This window comes from Sinocyclocheilus grahami, unplaced genomic scaffold, assembly GCF_001515645.1.
Source record: "Sinocyclocheilus grahami isolate Dianchi unplaced genomic scaffold, SAMN03320097.WGS_v1.1 scaffold283.1, whole genome shotgun sequence".
NCBI lineage: Eukaryota > Metazoa > Chordata > Actinopteri > Cypriniformes > Cyprinidae > Sinocyclocheilus > Sinocyclocheilus grahami.
The window spans coordinates 1,281,868-1,300,718 of NW_015505462.1; the positions used below are offsets into that span (position 1 = coordinate 1,281,868).

An 18,851-nucleotide genomic window follows, 5' to 3' on the forward strand; every position below is an offset into this window, starting at 1 on the left:
TATATATATATATCAGTCAACTATAAAAAAAAGTTTGATTCCCTCATTGAATGTAGCCAAGACTTTCAGATATGTGTTTATACAGAAACTGGATTTTAAATAGAAACCTAGAGAAAATCGAGAAATCTAGTCAGGGAAGCACGTGACAACTAGCCACAGTATCATACTGATCATTATTTGAAATAGCTGAAAATGTCTGAAATATTGTTCAAAATCACATGAAATTTCAAAAATCATTCTAATATGCTGATATGGTGCTCAAGAAACAGTTTTTATTATGATCAATGTTGAAAATAGCTGGTCTGCTTATTATGTTTGTAGAAACTATGATACAATTGTTTTCAGAATTCTTTGATGAATAGAAGGTTCTGAAGAACAGCATTGAAATTGAAATCTTTAGTAATATTATTATTAAATGTTTTTACTGTCGCTTTGATCAATTTAATGCCTTGCTGAATTAAATTGAAACCTTGCTGAATTAAAGTATAAACAAGAAAAAATCAGTGAAACATGAAAATTAGCCAGTTTCTCTTATTTTCAGACTGTTATCTGAAATAGCTGACAGTAATTTCTGTGCATAAAACTCTGGAAATATAAGGTTTGTATGGGTGGAGTAAAGCTAGGGGAAACATTGAGTGTGTGTGTGTGTGTGTGGATGGGGCTGTTGTTTTTGCTCCGGGGGTCTGAATATTGTCCAGCAAGGATTACGTAACAACAGCGCAAGCTGAGTTTCATTCGGTGTGTAAACGCGTGACAGGCAGCGCAAGCAGCTGCAATGCAATGCGATCTCATCTCTATCTCTCTCTCTCTCTCTCTCTCTCTCCGGCATGCATGTCTGCAGCCGTCGCTGTGGGAAAATCAAACAAAATGCATAATTCAAGACTGACAGAGGCAAAGTGCTGCTCACCTCTCTCTCTCTCTCTCTCTCTCTCTCTCTCTCTCTCTCTCTCCCTCTCCCTCTCTCCACCTCTAAAGATTCAACAAGGAGCTCTTCTGCACAATTTTCAAGCAAAACATTTCACAAAATGAAGTTTTAGTTTTAAGTGACAAAACATTCTGTGCATAATTAAAACAAAATTTGGACACTCTATCAAACCTTAGTTTACCGCATCCAGATTAGACTGTAATTTCCATAACACTAATAAAGAGTTCCATGCTGTTATCTTGTTAAATTATATTACCTTGGAGTAGTATCTTCTTAACATCATGGTGCATGATGTATATATCAAAGTACCTTAGAATCTGAGCTCTGCAGAGTGCTTGATCATTTCTGGATGTTTTTCAGGGGACGGCTGTGGACACACAGTGCTGGGTGTGGGCAGTGGAAGCCTGGCGTCTCTGGGGTACCCTCTGTCCTACCCCACAAACTGCGTGTGTGAATGGGAGATCAGCGTGACCACTGGACACACAATCCTTGTGCGCATTGCAGATCTTGACATAGACACAAACAACTGCCAGGTGTCTTACCTGCGACTCTATAACGGCCATGGTCCAGGGCGAATGGAAATTGGTGAGGAATCGGTTGTTGTTGTTTTTTCTTCCTGGTCTTCAGTCAAATTTGTACTTCCAATATAAATTGAGAAAAAAATCTACTTTATGCTGGGAATAAAGTCATTTGTCTTTTCAAGACTTATGTAATCCATGGCCTTATTTACAACTGGTATTAATGAAATGTGTTGTCCAAAAGTAGCCAAAAACTGATGTTAAAGTCAAATATGAAATTCTGCAGTGTTGAATTGAATTAAATATCTTTATTGTCATTATATGACAGCAGTTATTATTGCATAAGTAACAAAATTAAGTTTACAATCCCTTATACAGTACCGTAAAAACAAGAAATAATTTCAAATAAACCAAATAAATAAAAAATAAGATTAACAAACAGTATAAACAAATGTTGAGCAGTTCACATTGGCAGTAAACTTAATGTTAAAATAATATTTTATACTATAAAGTAAAAATATGTTGTTTACTTGTATATATGTCACAATGAGAAGAAAAGATGTTTGTAATTTCCATTTTATGCCGACTATAATACCAGGTGTAAACAGCTTATGTAATGGCAGCAAAACCACCCACTAATGTACGGAGTGCTGATGAGTAAGCGGAAAATAACTGAAAATTAATCCCATCTCTCTCTCTGCAGTGAAGTTTTGTGGAGGGAGAGAATGGAGAGACGCTGTTATACACTCTGAGGGGCATCAGGTCACAGTGCAGTTCATGAGTGGACCACACAACAATGGCCGTGGCCTCTTCCTCTCCTACACCAAAAGCCAGCACACAGGTAAGCAGTATATAAACATTTATTTTTATTATCAATGTTGAAAACAGCTGCTTTATATATATATATATGTGTGTGTGTGTGTGTGTTTTGTTGAAACGGTGATTACATTTTTTCAGAATGTTTTTAATAGAAAGGTCAAAAGAACAGCATTTATTTAAAATAGAAGTCTTTTGTAACATTATAAATCTCTTTACTGTCATTTTTGATCAATTTAATCATGCATCCTTGTTGAATAAAAGTATTGCTTTCAACAAAAAAAAATGGTTGTGTTCTTATTGTCCTGTATGTGTGAAGGCTTGTGTTTGTATGAATTAGTGTTGAAGTAGGCTTGGATGTGTCTCAAGATGCAAAAAGGAGCTGCTATGGCAACTGTGTGTGTGTTTGTTCAGATGAGACTGAGGGTCGTCATATGAAACTGATTAGAAAGATTATTTCAGGAGTATGTTTTTGACTGTAAGGGTGTTAGGGTTTTTCCTGGTTCCAGGGTGTGTCCAGAGAGCTTATGAATGACCATAATTAAATCTGTTAATTTAACAGATGAGTCAATAATTTAAAGTCATTTAAAATGAGAGGAAATTATGTAATGGCTGTTGGTTCTTGTGTCATACTGTACAAAGATGTCACAGTGTTAGAAATGCATCGAAGCAAGTTGATTTTTCCCACTTTCTTGCAAATGTTAATGTTTTCATGTGTGAAACTGGATTCCATGTTGCTAAGGTGTTGTGGGATGTTGCTTATTGCCAAATCCGTATTCTGGTCCCTTGTGGTAGCTCGGGCCACTCCTTCAGTGTCTGTTGGATTTACATTGCAAGTCAGATTGCTTAGAAAGTCAAGTCAAGGTTATTTGTAGTGCCGCAACTAACGATTATTTTGATAATCGATTAGTTGGTCGATTATTATTTTCGATTAATCTGATTTTCATTATACATTTTTATATTTTAATTTAATTTTATAACATTTTTTTTTCATTGACAAAAAACACACTATTCCACATTCTGCCCAATGTCCTTCAAACAAACGTGCCAACTGAATGCTATGAAAACATACTGTCCTTAACAATTTATTAGCCCACCTGCCATAATAAAGAGAAAACACATTTTAGGAATTTTAGGAATCTATCAAAAAAATTGTTTAAAGGGGTCCTATTATGCTCTTTTATAAAGTCTTGATTTTGTTTTGGGGGTGTACTAGAACAGGCTCTCATACTAGGTGGTTTGAAAAACACATTATTTTTCACATATTTTACATTATTACAACACCTCTCTCCCCAGTCTGGCATGAACTGCTTGAATACTTCCTGTATCAAATGAAGGGCCGCCATCTGAAATACGAAATGTGCTGTGATTGGTTAGCTGGGCCAGTGTGTTTTGTGATTGGCAGCACTCGGCGCCTGGTCGGGAAATGTCACGCCCCTTACCATAGCCGCCTGCTGTAAGCTTCAGTGTAAATATTGTGTCAAAATCAAATCAATTTTAGCGCGATTTAAACCCGGATAATTGTAACCAGTACCACTCTAAGTTTGTTTAAGTAAGTGTGTCTCCAACATAGTGATAACACTCCTTGCCTTCTCTAGTGTAGCTCAACCAGATCTCGTCCCATTGGTCGATATTTGTGATATCACAAATCCCGGAAAATATGCGTTGTAGTCCAAACGAGTCGTTCAGTTTAGTTTTTGAGGTGATTTCTGTTAAATAAAAGATCTCCTTTTGAAGTGGACTTTGAGCTTTGTAACTTTGCAGATCTTTTTTATGCTCAAACGGCAACATCACAGACTAACTAAAGTTGAAAAAGTGAAAAAGCATAAGGACCCCTTTAAATATATTTTTTTAATTGTCATTTATTGGGCAAATAAACTTAAACAACTAAATAGTATTTCTTCACATAAAAAAGGCCTCCTATGCCCTTCATAACAGCTTGCATTCTTGCTGGGATTGTTTATGTACTTTTTGACTGTAATGGGTATCTAAAAAAAACACTATAAAGCTCTCTGCCTTTCTTTCATAGATGACAGCAATAATTATAGTTTAAATCTCTGCATTAAAATAATAAAGATGATAAAGACGAATAAAATCACAAACTCAGTTGTAACCAATATGTAAGAGTAATGTTCTGCAGGAACACACGTTCACTTTGATCACAGTCACGTCTTTAGTGTCATTTCTTTATCCTGTAATAGGCGGTAATGAAGCGTCTGATATTTAATTCAGACAGTTACACGCTGTTATCCCCTTACAGTTCCTACTCTCCTAAAATATTAGCAATGCATGTTGACCTTTAAACCTCGATTTAACTTTCAACAACAGATATTTCAGCACAATTATGTTTTTGCGCTGATTGTCTCTGTTTTCCGTCTGTCTGACGCCGTGCACGCGACCGCCGCTCATTCAGTAAAGATTCAAACTTAACACAGACTGTCAGGACAGACCTTTATGCAAAAATGGAAATGCTCGCGTGAATTTGTGACATTTATACATAAGGATATGACCGTAAACTTAAAGTTTTTGCGCTGAGGACGCACACGCATCATCTGCCAAAGCGCCTGGGCAAGCCATTACACTAATGCATTAGCTTAAAGCTTAAAATGAAGAATCCTCATGTTTTGGGCAGCCTGGATCACGTAACTCCCATGCAGCATCTCATTCTGTTTCCTACACTATTTTTAGATGCATTTTGTCCATAAAAATGGTAATTCAGTGCTGTAATTTGACATGACCGGCTGAAGTTGGACGTGCACTGTGGGGAGACCCGACTAATCCATAATGAGAATCGTTGTCGATTATTTTCAATAATCGATTTTATCGATTAGTTGTTGCAGCCCTTCAAAATGACAGTGACTTCAACAGTAAAATGTAGTTAAAGGGATAGTTCACCCAAAAACGAAAATTACCCCATGATTTACTCACCCTCAAGCCATCATAGGTGTATATGACTTTTTTTTCTTTCAGACGAATATAATCAGAGTTATATAAAAAAATGCTTAATGGTGGCCGAGATTTTGAAGCAAAATAAAGAGCATAAATCCATCATAAAAAGTGCTCCACACAGCTCTGGGGGGTGAATAAAGGCCTTCTAAAGTGAATTGATGCATTTGTGTTAGAAAAATATCCATATTTAAAACTTTATAAATTGTAATCTCTAGCTTCCGCTAACTGTCGTATGCGTGTTCATGAGAGAGTGGCATCCAGCCGATGACGTAGGCGTAGCGTAAGCTCCAGAGAGAATATGCTAGTCTTGCAAGAATGAGAAGTTTTGTTTACAGCAAAAGAAAATCACCCTACTCTTGGCTTATATCGAAATCCTCTGCCATTTTTCTTTACAAATCCTCGTTTTGTACTTCTAATTCGTGACCGATGTTTTGTTCTGCTCTCTCCTTGTCACTTCTCACCGGAGCTTACGCCTACGTCCTAACTACGTCATCCGCTGGAACGCCACTCTCTCGTGAAAGAGTGTACGACAGTTAGCAGAAGCTAGAGATTACGATTTATAAAGTTTTAAATATGGATATTTATCCATTGATTGACTTCAGAAGGCTTATATTCACTCCCCGAAGCCGTGTGGAGCACTTTCTATGATGGATTTATGCTCTTTATTTTGCTTCAAAATCTCAACCACCATTCACTGTCATTATAAAGCTTGGAAGAGCAAGGACATTTTCCGACTGGATTTGTCTGAAAGAAGAAAGTCATATAGACCTACGATGGCTTGAGGGTGAGTAAATCATGGGGTCATTTTTGGGTGAACTATCCCATTAAGCAGTTATTTTGTCTATATCATCTGTCCAATGTCTTAATAATGCAAGAGTAATCTGAAAATAAAAGACATACAGTCGTGGCCAAAAGTATTGGCAGTGACATAAATTTTGTCACAACTTAAGCTGTTGTGGTGTTCATTCACATTGTTTATGTCACTGCCAAATGCCAATACTTGTAAAAATAACGTGAATGAACACCACAACAGCTTAAGTAGCAAATTTTGCAAAACACAAAATTTGTGTCACTGCCAATACCTTTGGCCACGACTGTAAAATACAGTTTAAGACATTTGCATTAATTGTTTTGTTGTAGCTTTGTCTGGTTACTCAAATTTCATGATTTGTTACATAGATCTAAGTTACATAGATTTGATCTCTGTTTCTTTTTCGACTGTGAAACAACAGACCAGGCCAGTCTTAGTACTAATTAATACAGAAGATTTTTAGAAAAATCTGGCTGCGTGTGTATAGTATAGTCACTTGTGTCTGGTGTAGACATGTGTTAGTTGTTCAAACTAGCTCTAATGCCCAAAGCACAAGAAAAAGTGATAGTTATTTTTTGTAATAATGTCGAATGCTGCAGAAAGTTTCAAACTGTTGTGTAAGCACATTTGTGAAGGTGCTCTGTAGAGCATGGCACATCCTGAGCCTCCAAATCTTTGGAATCACAGCTATGCACTTCTGTGCTTGATGTATCTTAACAATGACATTTGCCCTTTGACCTCTGGAGCTGTCTGAGGTCAGGGGTTTGCACTGCCATGTGGGAGCTACACCTGTTTACCCTAGCACTCAGAGACTGTGTGTGTGCGAGAGAGAGAGAGATCATATTTCCCATGAGTCAGGAAAGAGACAGATGAATCCATGCTGTGGGTGTGAGTAATGGGTACAATAACACCACAAAATACCTTGAACCTGAAATGCGCACACACGGTCATACACATTCCAGCATTGTGGCTGGAAGTTTTGCATGGGGGAGCACCACTCATATTTTCTTGGGGAAAGCATAACGGATGTAAATCTAGTTGGTATTGATTTGTTCATTCAGATGGAGGCTTTTATCCACAAAAATGAAACGCAATACACCAGTCTGTTACACCACTTACTGAATGGCCAGTGCGCACATAACACACACATATACAACTGCATATTATCTTTGTGTGGAAGGATGACATTAATCAATATAGTGTCACCATGGCAACCATCTGATGTGCTGCTTTATCTGACAGAGGTAAATATATTTCAAGAGGTTTCAAAGAAAATGTGTCTCTTTTCTCATCCTTCAGACCTCATCACCTGTCTGGAAAAAGGAAAGCACTTCAGTGAAGCGGAGTTCAGGTACACACATTTAAAGCTGTCTGGGGTGTGTGTGTGCATGTTCATGTGTATATATGTGTCTGTGTCTCATTTTGCCATCCTGCATTTGCAGTAAATTCTGTCCTGCTGGATGCCTGACTGATTTCGGAGAGGTTTCGGGAACCATACCGCATGGATACAGAGATGTAAGTATGCCACTACTGAGTGGATGTTAGATTAAAGGGTTAGTTGAGCCAAAAATGAAAATTCTGTTATTATTCACTCACCCTCATGTTGTTTCAAACCTGTATGACGTTATTTCAAGAATGGGAAAGGAGACATATCCTAAGTATATTATGGTTTTGATGCGAATGCTAGCGCATATGTACAGTCGAACACATATGCTGCATCCCCATTCGCATACTACCATCCTAAATAGTATTCAAAATTAGAATTAATGTGTCCCAAATCATAGAAAGTCAAAGTGCAGATCTAAGCACATTCTAACGGCTGATATTCCCCACAACCCACTGCATTGGACAAGGATTTGATTAGAACTACAAACATGAATAAAAAGTGTTAAAAACTACAAACATGGTGCATATGCTAGAACGATGGTTAAGTAGAGAGGTTTGGATAAAGTGGTTTAACCTGACAAAAAAAATATTTAATGTTATCCCCGTTACACTTCATCTGCAACAGTATTGTAACCTTTTATAAAGATGCGTTTGGTCGTAAACTTTATCAAAATTCATCATTATGCAAATGCATGAGGAGACTTCTTGTCATGAAAGACCAGCAGCAGTAGCCTTTCAAAGTATTCAAAGTATAGTCTGTGCAAACACACGTGCACTAGAAAGATTAATCCTTGTCCATTGTCTGTGCTATTTCTCTTCAGAAGTTATGAACGGTCACTTGTGCACTATATTTCAAGCCTTCATACACTGTATGAAGAAACTGACTATCATTTCATTATTCTCTGATTATTTTCTCCTCCAGTGAGCTCTCAACTTGAGAACCACTGTGAATGACTGTCACTGAATTCTCTGAGAAGATCTGGCTCGGAAAAACCAGACACCGCTCAGGGACACAAGAAGTGCGGGTGCTGTTGCTTCTGCATTATATGATTTTTTTAACCTCTTTTACTGCGGTCATTAAGCTCTTTAGAGTAAAGTATTCTCTATGGTTTCATGTCTGAAATGTTCTGTCTGAATTCTTTGCATTCTTAAGAAGCGTTTATAAAAGTGTCCTTCATTCTTGAAGGAGTAATGTATTGATGTAAGTTAGAAGGTATTCACTTAAAAATTATTTATTCAATGAATTGCATCTTTTTAGTAAATTGGTTAGAAAACTCTTGCAATTGCACAAATAAATGATTATATCACACAACTATCATGCTAACACGTGATGTTTAACTATTTGGTTATAGTTTTAAAGCAACAGCGTATTTGAAACACTTATTGAATTTACCAGTTCTGCCTGTCTTGTTACCAGGCTTCCAGTGTATAAGTGCATCACCTAATGTTTTTACAAATTAAGGTATGAGTCTAAATTATTGTCTGTGGTAATCAAAAGCATGTCACAGATGCTGTCAGCTGTGTTTAACAGAAGAATGTTTCTTTTAGAGCGACCGCACACTGTCTTAGCCGTCATTGCTGATGACCTCATCACTGCTTTAATGCTTTCAACTGTAGATGATTTCATTTTGTCAGTTTGAACACAATAGGCAATTAACTTCTTGAGAGCGTGTTTCAAACTTGAACGCAGTGTTTAGGGTGTATGAATATGAGTTTGAGGGAAAGACAGAGCGTGAAGCAGACGTTCTTTTGAAGTTGAGTCATTGTAAATGATTCTGCGTGTCAGTTTTGGAGCTCTTGGTCTCCTAGGGGTGTGTTGGTATGTGCGTCTGGATGTATGTGTGTGTGTTTTTATGTGTGTATGACAGCGTGTTTCTCTGGGAGATGTTAGATCAGGTTTGGCTGAATGGTTTTCTAATGCAGACCAGCTGACAACAGTCTTGTTTCTCAGCTCAGATACACCCTCAGAATTAGTGCGGGGCCCATATGACGCCTTTACGAACGTGTGTGTGTGTGCGCAACGTTGTTTGTGGCGAGAGCAGTGTTTTATTTTGCCCAGAGGAAGTGGTGTATGTTTGCGGTGTCGTTGTGTGTGGGTGTTGAGAGTTTCTCTATTTGTGGTCTCTTTTTGGTTTGGAGTCCCAACTGTGTGTGTTTGTTTAATCAGAACTGTTAATTTTTTTTTCTTTTTAAACTAGCAATTTGACTATTATTCCACTATTATATGGCTCTGGCCGTATACACATTGAAGTTAGATGTGGTTATTTTCTTGAAGTCCTTGAAGTTATGAGTTTGGAAATCGTGATTTCAGCATGATATGTATTCGAGTGCTACCATGAATATATGTGCGCCATAAAACACGCATCTGTGGATCAGATTGTTTAAAACTTGTTTATTAGAACTGTTTATTTTTTGACAGGCCTATAAGACAGATTTAAATCTGTTTGATTATATTGTGTTCACATGCACAACAGACATTTCTGTTGTAAACGTAATCTTGATTTGTTTATTTGATTAATTGTGGTGGCCTTGGACACATTAAGCAAGTTATTAAGAAAGACAGGGAGCTTTTAAGACCCTAATTCAACAAAATAGAGGGAAGAATGCACATTAGGTGTGTAAATGATACTTGCATTTTGTCCTTTATGCGCTGCCACAGCAGATGGCAAATGTGGTACATTTCCTGTCACCTCATAAGCTGCTAAATGAGTTGTATTTTCTGGCAAGCTTTATCGCTATTCTTCATCAGTAGTCCACAAAATGCAGGCAGAATAACGTTGTATAGTCAACATTCACAATTGAAACTTAACCAATTCCAAGTTGCATCTGACCTGATTCTTTTAATGGACTCAAACATATCTGGTTATTTATTTGAGCGTCGACTGCAACTGACAACTGAATTCATTAAGAATTCACATTGACAGCCAATTTTTCAGTTGGTTTCAAATGTTCAAAAGGAGAGCAGAAAAAAAAGCAGAAGCAGAAGAAATGTAAATTCTGTCATCATTTACCTTGTGTCAATCCTAACCTGTATGACTGACTTTCTCCTGAGAAAAAAAGATGATATTTTGGGAAAAGTGTATACAATGAAATTCTTATTTTTTGGACCCCTATGACATTCATTACATGACCAAAACATTTAAAAAAACATTTAAAAAAATAAATAAATTGTGTTCCATATGCAGAGGAAATAAAGTCATACAGGTTTGGAGCAAAGTGAGGGTGATTAAAGGATGACAGCTTTGGGTGAATTATCCCTTTAATGAGCAAATTAAATGGTGGATGTCTGTCAGCTGTAGTTTACTGAGAATTACAGGATCATAATAATGCATTTCTGGTCACTAATGTTAGTTTCTTGAAAAACACATCATATGTTGCTATGGTTACTTACCGATATGTTAGCAGTCCTGAGTTTATAAGAGCGACTCATTTATTCTGTACACAACTGAAAGATCATTTAGGAGATTTATTCCCACAAGTAAACTACTGTTAAAAAATGTGGGGTCGGTAAGATTTAAAAAAAAATGTTTTTTAAAGAAGTCTCTTGTGCTTACTAAGGCGGCACTAATTTAATATTGTGAAAAAGTATATTCATATTAATAAAAGAGTAATAATTTTAAATATGATCACAATTTAAAATAACAGTTTTCTATATGATCTTTCAGAAATCATTTAAAAACACTGATTTGGTGCTCAAGAAACATTTCTTATTATAATCAATGTTGAAAACAGTTGTGCTGCTTAATTTTTTTGTGGAAACTGTTTTTTTAAGGATTCTTTGATTAATAGAAGGTTTAGAAGAACAGCATTGATTTGAAATATAAATCTTTTGTAACATTACCAATATCTTTACTGTCACTTTTGATCAATTTAATGCATCTTTGCTGAATAAAAAATATTAATTTCTTACAAATAAAACTTAAAGAGCCCAAATTTTTTAATAGTATCATATACGCTTTTGTGATTCCCAAAACTTTGCAGTGTGTATGTGGCCTGTGAGAACACTATATGTGCATGTTTTTGTGTAAGTCTCATTCTAAACTCTGGAAGAAGTTAGTCTAATGAATCATCAATCATTCTTTATCACAGTTCATTCTTTATCTATATCACATTCTGTACCACTGCAGTTCTGCTTCGAGGATGTGACCTCATCGTGCCAAGTCACAGCTTGTGGGTTTTAGGTGAATGAGTCAGTGTCAGCTGTCTTAATGTCTCACCGTCTCTTTCTGCAGTCTTCTCCTCTCTGTCTGGCCGGTATTCATGCGGGTGTGGTGTCCAACACTCTGGGGGGGCAAATCAGTGTGGTCAGCAGCAAAGGCATCCCACACTACGAAAGCTCACTGGCCAACAATGTGACATCTGTGCCGTGAGTAACCCATTTGCATTCTTGCTTGCTTTCTTCATGGGAAAATCTATTACATTTGATTACAGGGCTTGCAAGGCAGTGTAGTATTGAAATTTCTCTTAATATCCTTTTCTGAGTCTTTCTGCAAATCAGTTATGTTTAACTTTTTAATGCACAATTTTTTTACAACTTTTTGCCAAAGACCCCCAAATCTATCTATCCATCTATCTGTGTGTGGGGGGGGGGATTTTAAAATGTATATTAAAAAGTAAATATTGTATATTAAAAGATATATATTAAAAGTAGAAACCGTCTTTGTTGAACTTGCAATTACAAGTTGCAAAATAAATTTGCTCTAAGCTTTATTTATATTATATTATAGTTATTATAGTCATACATAATATATGAGGGTGAGTCATATATTACCCCCCACCCTCCATTCGTACGGGATAAGCGAAGCCTGTGATTTTACTCGAATTTACGGACTTATCTCCCGGATACGATGTCAAGGCTTTGAGAGTCCCGTTCTATGGTCCGGTTAGATGGATTTAAAAAAAATAAACTAATAGGCCTATAGTTTCGTGCCCTGTGTCATTAAAAAAAAAAGTGAAGTGACATGTGGCCAAGTATGGTGACCCATACTCGGAATTAGTGCTCTGCATTTACCCATCCAAAGTGCACACACACAGCAGTGAACACACACACACACACCGTGAACACACACCCGGAGCAGTGGGCAGCCATTTTTACTGCGGCACCCGGGGAGCAGTTAGGGGTTCGGTGCCTTGCTCAAGGGCACCTCAGTCGTGGTATTGAAGGTGGGAGAGAGAGCGCTGTACATTCATTCCCCCCACCTACAATCCCTGCCGGTACGAGACTCGAACTCGCAATCTTTGGGTTACGAGGCCGACTCCCTAACCATTAGGCCACGACTTCCCCCAAGGTTACATTTCACCAGGTTAAAATAATATCTCAAGCTTTATGCTTGATTTATTTGTAACACATTAACCTGAAAACCTTTTCAACTTTCTCTTTCTGCAAATTGTATGGTGTAGCGATATGACGGCACCCAAAATACTATCAAACACTCCAACGCAGCTCCATTCTTCGCATTCGCACGGGATAAGCAAAGCCTGTGATTTTACTCGAATTTACTGACTTATCTCCCGGATACCCGGATGTCAAGGCTTTGAGAGTCCCGTTCTATGGTCCGGTTAGATGGATTTAAAAAAAATAAACTAATAGGCCTATAGTTTCGTGCCCTGTGTCATTAAAAAAAAAAGTGAAGTGACATGTGGCCAAGTATGGTGACCCATACTCGGAATTAGTGCTCTGCATTTACCCATCCAAAGTGCACACACACAGCAGTGAACACACACACACACACCGTGAACACACACCCGGAGCAGTGGGCAGCCATTTTTACTGCGGCACCCGGGGAGCAGTTAGGGGTTCGGTGCCTTGCTCAAGGGCACCTCAGTCGTGGTATTGAAGGTGGGAGAGAGAGCGCTGTACATTCATTCCCCCCACCTACAATCCCTGCCGGTACGAGACTCGAACTCGCAATCTTTGGGTTACGAGGCCGACTCCCTAACCATTAGGCCACGACTTCCCCCAAGGTTACATTTCACCAGGTTAAAATAATATCTCAAGCTTTATGCTTGATTTATTTGTAACACATTAACCTGAAAACCTTTTCAACTTTCTCTTTCTGCAAATTGTATGGTGTAGCGATATGACGGCACCCAAAATACTATCAAACACTCCAACGCAGCTCCATTCTTCGCGAAAGATGGATAAAAAGGCACACAGGAAACACAAACCTCAAAAAATGATATACAACCCGCCAAATGTTGGCCAAATCACAGAGATGCCGATTCGCACGGGACTAATATTATCATCACAGGACCTCGGTGTTCGGCGAGATGGTAGGTCATTTGCGGGGGAATTTTTACTTTACAAATTACAGACATGGCCGATTCGCACGGGATTAAGATCACAGACAACCTCTGCAATTATTACAAATGACTGGAGGTCACCAGGTAATATTAATCCCGTGCGAATAAACAACAAAGCGGCACATGGATTCATCTTTTCATTATGAATCGTGCGTTGCCATAGAAACAAATACTTTCTGAGTCAGAGGACCTGAACTGCTCTAAATTGTCATCTGGTAATTCCGACATGACGTGAACACAGCTTAAACGACAGTTTAACATTTGCATACTGGATGCAGTTATTTAGAGCTATCTGTGGTTGTGTACACCGCGAAGATGATATTGTGTTGTTTGTTGATTCTCATGCACAGCCAATGGAAAACTAGATGCATGCTGTGTGCAAAGCATCTCTGATGCAGCATTACATTTACACAGAATCAAAACCCAAACATTAAACTTATTGCATTTTAATTAAAAAGTATTTCTGCCTTGCAAGCACTGGTATGTCTTTCTGGAAATGCAAATCTAGTTCGATTTGAGTTCTCTCTTTGAGTTTTTTTTCATCTATGTAATAAACTGATTGATTGGTAGACAGAATGACAGCTCTGCATCTTTCTCCCTCTTACAGTGGAAATCTCTCCCCCAGCCTTTTTACTTTCAAGACTAGCGGTGAGTGAATCAGTAATGTATCAAAAATTATGTTATTATAACTTTTATTTCATAATAAAAAGCAGAAATATAATAGCGATTGTATATACTTTTATTTAATAAAGATTTTAAAATGCATTTTTTCTTTATTCCTGTCACTTCTACAGAAATGCCCAATTTAGATAATAGAACCTTTCATTGTCTCTCTCTTCAAGGTTGCTATGGCACTTTGGGTTTGGAGTCGGGGGTGGTCAGTGACTCTCAGATCACAGCCTCCTCAGAGTGGGAATGGGGTGGTCACGGAAAGGAGCCCACTGTCTGGGGCCCCACAGGGGCTCGCCTCAAAACACCAGGACGTCCGTGGGCAGCAGCCAACAGCGACACAAAAGAATGGATTCAAGTGGACTTGAAGAAAGAGAAAAAAATAACAGGTAGAGTTTTTGTGTGTGTGTGTGTGTGTGTTTGTGTGTGAGAGAGAGAGAAAGAAAGGATCAGTGTGTTTGCATCTATATCTTGATTGGTCAGTCATTTGCCTCTGCTTCTCAGGTATTACCACCACTGGCTCCAGCCTCCAAGAATATCAGTTTTACATTTCAGCCTATGAGGTGTTATATAGCCATGATGGACAGCAATGGAAAGCCTGCCAAGAAGTGGGATCAGATAAAAACAAGGTATGGATGATTATTTGTATTGTGTTAGCTTAACTCTGTTCTAAAATCTTTCAAGAAAGGATCCTAACCCTTAGAAACTTTATAAATTACTGATTTGGAATGCTGTACGTTGGCAGCAACACCACTGTGCACAGAATACTTGACTTTCAATTCATTTCTACAGATATTGCTACTACCCTGATACTAGGATGTAATATTAGGTAAAAATTTTGGATTACATTTTATTACATTTTTTAAAATTATTAAATTAAATCTAGGGTGGTTTATTCTCAACATTTCCCCTATCCACTATCTTTTATTTCATTTTATGCGATGCGATACAATTGAATGTGGCCAAAATAAGGTATCTTAAAAGGCACCATACATTGACTAGCATATCCAGCTCAGTAGGTTTTGAAGCAGACCATGTGTTTTGTTGTCCAGTCTTCTTTTGTGTTTGGGGGTATTATGGAACTGCTGCAGAATGACATCACTGTTTGTATATTTCCAGGAAAAAGGGTTTTACATTCCTGAGGTTTAAGGAGCCTGAAATTAAAGTGCACTCTGTGGTCATTAATAATGAATGTCCATCGACTGTCAGGGAGCTTAACGAGAACCGCATTGATTAGGCGTAAATAAGACGGACCTTGGTCTGAGGCCAAATGTTCTTTGTTGCCAAGACAATGTGTCCTTGTGTCTCTGTAACAGATTTTCCAAGGCAACACCAACTATCTCCAGGAAGTGCGGAACAACTTTATTCCTCCAATTGAAGCACGATTTATCAGAATATGTCCCTTGCAGTGGCACCAGAGGATCGCCCTTAAAATGGAGCTGCTGGGCTGCCAACCTCATGCAGGTGAGACAAATCAGAGAAATCGGTCTAATTTTTGGCCAATTATCTGTGCTAAACATGATTGGATCTCTTTATGTTGTTCAGCGAGGCCAAGAATCTTCCATCCAGCCCCTCCTCCCCCTCGCAGAAAAAGCACAGTGCCCCCCCTACAGGAGAGGACGACACACACGCCCAACATCCGAAACACCACCATGCCTCCTCCCTCTCACGATGGTAAGAACATAGTTCATTCAGTTATTTAACATATGAGCTTTGTAATAAAGTGAGCTGCCTTGCTGTCTATATAGGCATCTACTTTCTTCGGGGCCATTCATTCACACAGAATGCGCTTTTAAAAAAAAATGCAAGGCAGTTGAATGACAAAAAACTCAAGGCCTAGAGATGTTTTTATTTATTTATTTTTTTAAAGTTAAACAACTTTTAACCTGCCCGCCGGGTTTTAGAATGCTGTCATGAACTAGCAGTGAATGCGATGGTCAAACACTTTGTTTGCATAGAAAAACAATGAAAAAGCAGCACACTGGAAGGCAAAAGCATATTCTTTGTGAGCATTCTTTGTGAAATGGAACCTCAAAAATGACTGATTTTAATATGTTTTATGTAGGCAGCAAACTTGCTTTTCACATGCTTCTCATATAAAGTGCACACATTTAGGATTTACTGTTAATTCCAGTTGATTCTCATTTTAGCATGTTGCTAAGTTAACAGCTATAATTACTAAAAATACAAATCAATCAAAAAATGGGTGAAATAGCCTAATTTTAATTAGTTGTATCCCTCTTTCATTCCTGTTTAATACTGAATAAAGTATTTATTATCAGTATATTTGCAGCATCTTGATTTCAGTGTTTTATTTTTCATTTATTTAGACAAAACAGTATACATTTTAATATTTAACTACATTTTGATAACTTGGCTAACACGAGATTGATGATATTAATGTGCTGTGTAAATGTAACAGAGGTGGCGCTGGTGGCTGTGTTGGTTCCTGTATTGGTGGTGGTTCTGACAACCCTGGTGTTAGTGATGGTGTGCTCATGGCTGTGGAAGAACAGGTCAGTACAACATTTCAATATCTCAGCAAATTATTTGATGTCTGAATAGTTTTTTAAAATCACCAAGAGATCATTACGCTAAAATAGTTTAGCCTCATATTAAAACCTTGTTGTTCATGAAAATTTAAACTTAATGCGAATAGCCTTAAAGGACAACCCATTTGAGATAATATCTTCACCATCTGTATTCAAACCTACAGAAAAAGCCCCGAGGTGACTTATGACCTTCCACAGTGGGAGCGCACAGGTGCGTCTGTTCTCAGTTGTTTACTCTTTTGCATTTCCACCTACATTAATTATTAAACATGCATGAATGTGTGTTTCAGTGTGGTGGAAGAGTATGAAACAGCTGCTGCCCTCTAAGTTGGATGGAGACAATTGTGTTCGTTACAGTTCCTCGGCACGAGTGGACCACCAGAGACCCCGGGTGGAGCATGCAGGTATGCATTCAAACAAACTGGTCAAATTAGTTTTATGTTCTCCTTGAACAATCTATTTTCTGCCCATCTGCCCATCCATATAGAATACGCCCAACCGCTTGTCACCGGTACTATGGCCTCTCTTGGACAAAGGTCAACGTTTAAACCCGAAGAGGCCGGTGGGCCCGAGTATGATGCACCTATTCCTGCGGAACATTACCATGCTTACGCTGAGCCCCTTCCTGCTTCTGGCACTGAATACGCCACGCCAATCATGATTGACAGGGCTAACCACCTATCAGGAGGCACTCTACCATTCAGGGGGCGTAGTTTAGTGGCTCGGACAGACAGCAGCCAATCAGCAAGCTCAGCCTATGACACACCCAAGAGCACATCTGATCAAGCCACACCCACAGAGGGACAGTTGTACCAAGTGCCACAGAATACCCACAGTGCACAGTGTCAGAACAAAGACTGACCAATCACAAATGAGCGGACCCATTTGGAAACCCTGGGCTGAATATTGCCTTTCCCAGAAATCTGCAGATCAGATCAGAATGTGCCGTCTCAAATTGTATACCGTGCAAGTCCTATCACTGAAATAACACACAGGAATGTCAGGAGAGAGAGAAGAGCAGAGATCTTGTTACACTACTGTGTTCTGTGAGTGTTCATACGTCTAAATGTGTGTGTACGAGTGCATATATGTGACTGCTCTGCTATCAAACTGTGAGTCCTTAGATGTCTGTGCATTTTTCTGAGAGTGGAGATGTATTCGTCATTCAGGGGGCGTAGTTTAGTGGCTCGGGCAGACAGCAGCCAATCAGCAAGCTCAGCCTATGACACACCCAAGAGCACATCTGATCAAGCCACACCCACAGAGGGACAGTTGTACCAAGTGCCACAGAATACCCACAGTGCACAGTGTCAGAACAAAGACTGACCAATCACAAATGAGCGGACCCATTTGGAAACCCTGGGCTGAATATTGCCTTTCCCAGAAATCTGCAGATCAGATCAGAATGTGCCGTCTCAAATTGTATACCGTGCAAGTCCTATCACTGAAATAACACACAGGAATGTCAGGAGAGAGAGAAGAGCAGAGATCTTGTTACACTACTGTGTTCTGTGAGTGTTCATACGTCTAAATGTGTGTGTACGAGTGCATATATGTGACTGCTCTGCTATCAAACTGTGAGTCCTTAGATGTCTGTGCATTTTTCTGAGAGTGGAGATGTATTCGTCTCGATCGCTCATAGTAAGGTACATTTTTCCCTTTAGGCAAAGATATTTAAAAAAAAAACGCCCTCACAGAATAACAAATTATCACATTTCAAATTAATAGACAAACACTCTCATAACACTGTGATTCACTGTCATTTTGCACTGTTGTATTGTATTCTGCTGCTACATAGGTGCCTTCTTTGTGACATAGCAACACAGGCCTGTGCTGGTTTCTCTAGTTCTGTTCCAAAACCTAGTGAGTTAACTTGCCTACATAGGCATCTGCCTTAACAATGCAGCATACTAACTTATAGG

The 18,851-nt window shown here is 38.5% G+C and overlaps 1 protein-coding gene across 1 annotated transcript in view; it reads left to right on the top strand.

Moving 5' to 3' along the window:
- LOC107600392 (discoidin, CUB and LCCL domain-containing protein 2-like) overlaps nt 1-18,094 on the top strand; it is a 19,223-nt gene extending 1,129 nt beyond the window's left edge. The window contains exons 2-15 of the mRNA XM_016292281.1: nt 1,286-1,510; nt 2,147-2,284; nt 7,319-7,370; nt 7,462-7,534; nt 11,638-11,771; nt 14,316-14,356; nt 14,551-14,766; nt 14,882-15,006; nt 15,694-15,841; nt 15,923-16,051; nt 16,800-16,893; nt 17,094-17,140; nt 17,220-17,333; nt 17,417-18,094. Of these exons, the coding sequence (XP_016147767.1) occupies nt 1,286-1,510; nt 2,147-2,284; nt 7,319-7,370; nt 7,462-7,534; nt 11,638-11,771; nt 14,316-14,356; nt 14,551-14,766; nt 14,882-15,006; nt 15,694-15,841; nt 15,923-16,051; nt 16,800-16,893; nt 17,094-17,140; nt 17,220-17,333; nt 17,417-17,790 (1,910 nt within the window). The 3' untranslated portion in view covers nt 17,791-18,094. The remainder of the gene's footprint in view (nt 1-1,285; nt 1,511-2,146; nt 2,285-7,318; nt 7,371-7,461; nt 7,535-11,637; nt 11,772-14,315; nt 14,357-14,550; nt 14,767-14,881; nt 15,007-15,693; nt 15,842-15,922; nt 16,052-16,799; nt 16,894-17,093; nt 17,141-17,219; nt 17,334-17,416) is intronic.
- Nucleotides 18,095-18,851: the final 757 nt, after the last annotated feature.